This window comes from Temnothorax curvispinosus, unplaced genomic scaffold (genome assembly GCF_003070985.1).
Source record: "Temnothorax curvispinosus isolate PA1 unplaced genomic scaffold, ASM307098v1 QBEX01004937.1, whole genome shotgun sequence".
NCBI lineage: Eukaryota > Metazoa > Arthropoda > Insecta > Hymenoptera > Formicidae > Temnothorax > Temnothorax curvispinosus.
This window is the reverse complement of record NW_020214717.1, coordinates 801,523-808,762: the sequence shown is the minus strand read 5'-3', so window position 1 is coordinate 808,762 and position 7,240 is coordinate 801,523. Positions and strand designations below refer to the sequence as shown.

The window sequence follows — 7,240 nt, the reverse complement described above, 5'->3', positions numbered from 1 at the left end:
CGCAATAATGCCTGTAGGCAATCGCTCTGTAGGCAATTTGAAATGTGGGCTATCGGGATTGTGTGCAATAAGTGTGTGCAATCGAACCTGTAGGCAATCGTTTTGTAGGCAACTGGAGCCCTCCCCATAACAATACATATAATTATTGGACTGGTTGCTGCATTAATTTGTTCAACAGCTACCGAAGCGTTTTCATTAACAAACGCATTACATGCTTTTGGTTTATTTAAAGTTGCTAGGTAAATGCATTGCCTTTTTTTTACATATTTTACTTTTGTTTCTTTACTTTACTCACAATTCTATTAATTTTATGATTAAATTATTTAAATTAATATTATATTTTTTTATTCAGTATTTTAATTAATGTTCCTTTTTGTTTTTACTACTATATAATATTTTATTACTGTTATGACTAATAATCATTTATAAAAGATTTTATTTATTAACTGATTTATTAACTGATTAATTGTATCAACATAGCTTTTATTTTATTTGTTTTTATTATTGAATTGTATTTGCAATATATAATTAATATTTGTAAAGATAGTTCTAAAATGCTGTCAATAATAGTGATATAATTTTATTGAATTCATGGCAGGTATATTACTTTTTATTGTATGTATATATGTATATTTGTATATATATAATATTAAAATTTTATATACGTTAATTTAACATTTAACGTCTTTCTAGTTATCGTATGAAACACATATCAAGTGGAATTAATCCGCATATGTGTGTGACTAAAAAATGTGCCATTTTTCGTAATAGAATAATCGCTGCGGCGGATTTTCATAGAAGAGCGATCGAGTTAGTACCTAGCTTAAGCTATAAGTTAATAAATTAAAATTGCCTCATACACAAATAGTATTGGCGAGAGTTCAAAAGTGACTGTTTATATCGTAATTATGGATATATATACATATATTGATCAGTACAATACTCATTTCAAACTGCAATCTAAATAATTGTGCATGCGTGAAATTAAACTTATATTTTAAACTATATCTTAAAATAATATTTTAAAACATTATGCATTTAAGGCTTTTGGGTACTCGTCGCGGCCATGTTGGAATGTGACGTCAGAAGCGAGAAATGACACGTTGAAAATTCTTGCGTAGTATTTCCAAATAAAAAGATATTTGCTTAAAATAACACTACATATCACTTCAGCACACTTCGAAAATATTCCAAGTTGAGTTAAAATGAATGTAATACGAAATCTAGTTATGTGCCTGCGCACAAGCCTGCATCGTATCACATTCATTTTACGGCTGTTTATTAACTCTCAAGGGAAAGGGGTAGACTTAACTTCAACTCGGAATATTTTCGAAGTGTGCTGAAGTGATTTGTAGTATTATTTTAAGCAAATAGCTTTTTATTTGGAAATACTACGCAAGAATTCTCAACGTGTCAATTCTCAACATTTCTCGCTTCTGACGTCACATCTCATGAGATGGCGGGAAAGAGCCCAGGAGCCTTAACTGATCTGTTGAAGGAATATATAATAACATAAAATATTTTATTCTATAAGATTTTCTGAATTATTGAAAGGAAGTTTTGGACGAGCATATTTAATCTTATTTGTGTTGGGTGTGTGTTCGGCAAGCATCAATTTATTTAACGTGAGATGTAATATCTAACGTATAGCATTTTATTTAGTTGTAATTTTTTACAAATTTCCTGAAAGAATCTATTATTATATATTTAAAAATATCGGCTTTTTTCATATAAATGGCACGCTGTTGGTTGTAGCTATCTAGGATAATAATGGCAGAAAGAGACAGTTTGGAAATTATTAAATCTATCTTTTTACTGGCCGCTCATATTATATATTTAATACTAGCTAATTATGCTGGGCAAGAATTTATAAATGGTGATACGCATTTCTATCGTACGATGTAAGTTATACGATTGCAATTATATATTTTTATATAATATTTTATTACTTCTTGAGTCGTACACATTATTGTAATCATTGTTGTAACATGTACTATTTAGTATTTTGCTTGCAATTATATAGATGTAATACGGAATGGTACAATACTCCGTTAAAAACACAAAAATTGATACTTTTTTTAATGCAAAAGACTACAAAATGTTACAAAGTTGACGCCGGTGGTATGTTTGATCCCTGTTTGGAAGGTTTAGCCACAGTAAGAAATTTTACTAAATTGATGGAATATATCCATTAATCATTCGTTAATCATATCGTGTCGATTAGTTACATAAAAAATATTTTTTATTTTAGAGTTTAAGTATGTCGGTTTCTTACTTTATGGTTCTTTACTCTGTGTAATTATGTGGTCAAAACTACAAAAATATGTTTTATTAATATTTTGTAAAAATTGAGATACCATAAGAGATACCTAATATAATAAGCAATAAAGTTAATAAAATGAGAAATTATTTAATTTTGAAAAAATAATAATAACTGAAACAGAAGCGATAAATCTTACGACAAAGAAGATATTATTTTCGGTTGGGCTGGAGTTTGGTAGCCTAATTATATTTCTATATGAATAGAAATGTTATCAAAATCAAGCCTAACCTGGAAAAAGAATGAAATCCTCTCTAATTAATATTAAAAAATATTTTCTAATTTTTTAATTAAATTATTTTTGCCATTTTATTTTATTATAATAATTTTTATTATATTTTCGTTAGAAATACATATGCAAATGATAATTTAGTACAGGCAATTGAAATATTTTGATTAGATGTAAACTTATTAGAAAAAATATTATAAATGTGTAGTTCTAATTTGTTATTTTTAAAGACTTAAATAAATTCTATTAAAATAAAATATTGTATTTAATAACAATAACACAAACTGTAATAATAACTTAATAATTAAATTACCTGTTTTTGAACCTATCTTCAAGCGTAATTTTTTTAATCTATTTTCAAAATTTACTTTTAAATTTTAATTCAGTTTTATTTCAGTCATATTACTATCAGCTTATATTGTGATATCAAGCAGTTTATTATCTATTGTGCTGTCCCGTTGACTGTCTGCGCAACACTAAACTCTCGTCCCTATAGATTAAAGCTACAAGCGAATTGCGCTTGCGCCGAAATAAAATGCAAGGAAAATAGAAAATATTTACGATATTATCTTCCTGAGAACAAAATATGTAGTTGAACGCCTGCAAGTCATTTTAATAATTTGCCACTTATCTATACAATCGAACTTATAGGCTTGCTGTAGAAAGAAATTGAGCCTATTTTTTTCTGACCTGACGATTATAAGTAATTTTAAAATAACACCATCATTTGTGAAATATTTTCTTGCAATACGTTATAAAGAATTATAAGAAAAAATACATTAGAATTTGTATTGAAGTATGTGCAACTCAAAGCACTACATAAACTTGGAGAGCAGAGATATTTCTAGTATTGTAAGAAATGGACTTTAACGGTGACTATTACTACAAACTTAATCGTATTTTTTTGTCAACTATTGGCTTATGGCCGCATCGCTACATTACGTTGAGGCAAATCCAATGCGTCGTATCGTCGTTTATTCTAATATCAGTAACATTTTTTCAGGTAGGATAATAATTTACTTATTTATTTCTATTTATATAAATTTTGCCGAAATTATTTTTAAATTTTATACATATTACATATATTATCAATAAGTAACATCTTCTCTGTAAATTTTTTTAAATTGTTTTATTTAAATATATTTCATCCTTTAGATATATGAAATACCTAAATAGATATATAATTTTTAGTTACTAAGATTGATTACGACGAAATATGATGTGGATCTCGTTTTAAGAGTTTTATCATCCGCTTTGCCATTCATGTTATTTACTGTAAAATATATCACTTTTTATTTTGTCACAGAAAATGTAAGTATAGAAATAGTATTTATTAATAATTTTTATAGATTATTGTGTCATATCTCAATATCGTAATGCCAAGAAATTTAAATTGATTTTGAAAACAATTAAGAAAAAAGAGAACTATGAATTACAAGCTTTTACAAATAGCAATGATGTGTACTAATTGAAAACATAGAAACTTTGTTAGTCATACTTATATTTTTCTCAAAATTTTTTTTGTTCAGAGAAAGTCTAAAATAGAACCAGTATGAAAAATTATCCGAAATAATTTATCAATTGAACTCAATTTAGACTTGATTCAATAAAATCTGAATTGAACATTTACACAGAGAGAAATATTTCTTTACATTCGTTATTTCCATTTGTTTGGATTATATTTATTTCATAGAAACAAATTTACTTTAAGTAAAACATTATTTTGTTGAATAGAAATTTTGTAGTTTTATTACATTAAACCATATTGTTTAATAGAACAAACACGATTGTTTGAAAGAATATGTTTCGATGAAAAAACATTTTCTTTGGTTACAATAAATGTAATTAGCGTTTTCACCGCTAGGCGGCTGCTAAACTCGTAAGTCAAATTCGACCAGAGACCGTATATAAGGCCCCACAGTAAAAGCGTCTATCACTCGCAATTGTACACATCAGTGTACAACTTGGAATCTAATATCACACCGGTCACTCGAGTGATGGAGATATGACAATTATTTATTATTTATTTATTTATATACGTAGCAGTCAACCGATTACTACATATATCATATATAAATAAATAAATAATAAATAAATGTTTAAGACATTTTTTATAAAACATTGATATTTAAATAAAACAATAGTATTATTAAAGCAAAGAAAATATGTTTTTCGTTTCAAACAATTTTTTTATTTAAGACAAAGATATATATTCTTTGAAAAATCAAACAATTGCATTTTTTAGTTTAAACACTGATTCGGTTGGACTATTCCAATGCATAAATTTCTTTAGATTTAAGAAAATTTATTAAATCTAAAGAAACATTTCTCTCTGTGTACAGTTGAAGACAGTTTCGGAAACTCATCCTTAGTGATAAATATATTTCAGATCTGACCGACTAATAAATGCAGCAAAATTTTGATTTTTACTTTAAGACATCTTTAACTTAATACGAATATATTACAAAAGAAAGAAGTTTTCTTTTTTTTATGTAAGACGTTGCAATAAGAAATTATATTATTTTTTTATTCTCCTCTATTATCAATAACAGATAAAGGAATTAATGCAACAAATTCACAATGATTGGAACGCTTTGAAAGATAATAACGAGCTTAAAATAATCCATCGATATGCAAAAGCGGCAAGACTATTCACTACAAGTCTAGCAAGTAAATGAATATTTTCATATAGTTAACACTTTGAATGCCGGACTTAATTCGCTTGCCTTTCCAGTAAGTCAAATTTTTACTATTGTATAGATCCATATCTCGATAAAATATTATATAATATAATTGCATTATGTGAAATTAGTATTACACTTAATTTATTACTATAGATTTTCTTTAATATTAATTTTATTTACAGAATTACAAATGTTATTTTTTACGAGTTTGATACATTTTTTTAGTTTGGTAGTGCCGGTCAGCGTCGGTCATCGTGACCAGTACGGCATTCAATGTGTTAATGAATATACCATCTTTCATGTACTAATATTTTTATTTCAATCTCAAGCATAATTTTATTAAATATATATATATAATCATTTATGAAAATATTACAATATCAATAATGGCATCAAATATTTTATACTAAAAAATTTAATTTTTATTATTCGATAATTTCAGTCTTGATTTATGTGTGTATACTCATGGTTATCTGCATTCAGTATGTGCCAATCTTTCTTGACATCATAATGCCATTAAATAAATCTCGACAAACCGAGTTATTATTTCAAGTTGAATATTTTCTCGATCAGGAGAAATATTTCCACACGATTCAATTTCATTTAGATGTAGGACTTATCGTCGCTGCGATGACAATCCTGTCTACTGAATCATTTTGTTTAACACTTGCCATACACGCATTTGGAATGTTTAAAATAACTAGGTAAATATCGCATGTCCTTTCAATTGCACCAGATGGGCGGTGTTGCTTTTAGTTTACGTTTTTGTTTCTATAGTTATCGCATGGAACGTATAATCGATAAAAGTGCGCCGAATACATTCGTGGAAAAGTATTACGTCTTTCACAACAATATAGTAACTGCTGTAAATGGTCACAGAAGAGCAATTGAGTCAGTATCATAATATACACATTGAAGTCATATATTGATGTATGTTTTGTATTTTGTTAAAAATATATTATTAAATTTTTATATATATAAATATACCGAAGATAAAAATGTCCATTTTCAATTATTCTTCTAGATCTAATATTACAGAATAAATAATAATGTAACATGTAATTATTGCCTAACTTTTGTAGCTTTATCTCAATTTTTGCATATTTGTCTTATAAAGTATAAAATAATTTTACGGTAAAATAGTTTTAAATTAATTTTCAATAAAACAGTTCAATTTTCTTAGAGTCACATTTATAGATGACTCATTTCTTTTGATTAAAAATAAATAACTTCGTCTAGCTCTTTATAAATTGTTTTATCACAAGAGAAAAGATAAGAATTTTTACAATATTTCATAAATATGATATATTTCGCATGTTTTTAAGATTTTCCGAAATTGTCAAATCAACTTTTGCGATACCTTATTTGGCTTTAATATTGCTTGGAGTGACTTCATCGAGCGTGAATCTATTTCTGGTAACGCAACTTTTTCTATCCAAAAATAAAAACAAAAGTACTAGAGTGTACGAATATAAAGAGAATGAATTGATCTATCAATAAGCATCTTCTTTCGCCAGCTCTTCCAAGTAATAATGTCATCGACCACAATGGATGATTTAATAAGATGTATCATATTTGTCTTCTGCCATTTTATTTATATGTTCTCAACTAATTACGCTGGTCAAAAATTTATCGATCACGACGCTGATATCTACAAAAAGATGTAAGTAACGCAAGTAGAAAATAGCACGTACGTCACCATTTGTACAACCTAATAACATTTTTAACATTGAAGATGCAATATACAATGGTACGATGCGCCTTTGAGAACACAGAAACAAATATTATTTATCATACAGAAAACCATAAAAAGTTATCACATAGATATCGGTGGCTTGTACAGTCCATCATTAGAAGGTTTCACAATGGTAATTAAATTTTTTTCAATTATACAATTCTAATGTTCAGCAAATATGAAAAATTAATTTATTTATTCTAGCTTGCAAGTACGTCACTCTCTTATTTTACTGTTCTCTGTTCAATACAGAAATAATAAGTTATCACAAT

General features: G+C 27.0%; 2 protein-coding genes across 2 annotated transcripts in view; both read left to right on the top strand.

Annotated features, from left to right (window-relative positions):
- The window catches only part of LOC112454277, a 10,310-nt gene extending 8,004 nt beyond the window's left edge, over positions 1-2,306 (top strand). Inside the window, exons 5-7 of the mRNA XM_025015573.1 lie at positions 1,756-1,901; positions 2,024-2,156; positions 2,252-2,306. Coding sequence (XP_024871341.1) covers positions 1,756-1,901; positions 2,024-2,156; positions 2,252-2,299 — 327 coding nt within the window. The 3' untranslated portion in view covers positions 2,300-2,306. The remainder of the gene's footprint in view (positions 1-1,755; positions 1,902-2,023; positions 2,157-2,251) is intronic.
- Positions 2,307-3,337: 1,031 nt separating this feature from the next.
- Positions 3,338-7,240, top strand: LOC112454275 (odorant receptor 63a-like). Its single transcript, XM_025015571.1, has 9 exons — positions 3,338-3,552; positions 3,741-3,860; positions 5,102-5,219; positions 5,676-5,937; positions 6,011-6,124; positions 6,559-6,649; positions 6,751-6,896; positions 6,969-7,101; positions 7,173-7,240. Exons 1-9 carry the CDS (start codon positions 3,409-3,411, stop codon positions 7,224-7,226), a joined length of 1,182 nt encoding a protein of 393 aa, XP_024871339.1. The 5' UTR covers positions 3,338-3,408; the 3' UTR covers positions 7,227-7,240.

Bases quoted from the DNA above. Each gene is read 5' to 3' on its own strand.
- LOC112454275 (XM_025015571.1), top strand. From the start codon at position 3,409: ATGGACTTTAACGGTGACTATTACTACAAACTTAATCGTATTTTTTTG. The intron at 5,220-5,675 runs GTAAATGAATAT...CGATAATTTCAG, and splicing joins ATTCACTACAAGTCTAGCAA to TCTTGATTTATGTGTGTATA. The intron at 6,125-6,558 runs GTCAGTATCATA...CATGTTTTTAAG, and splicing joins GGTCACAGAAGAGCAATTGA to ATTTTCCGAAATTGTCAAAT.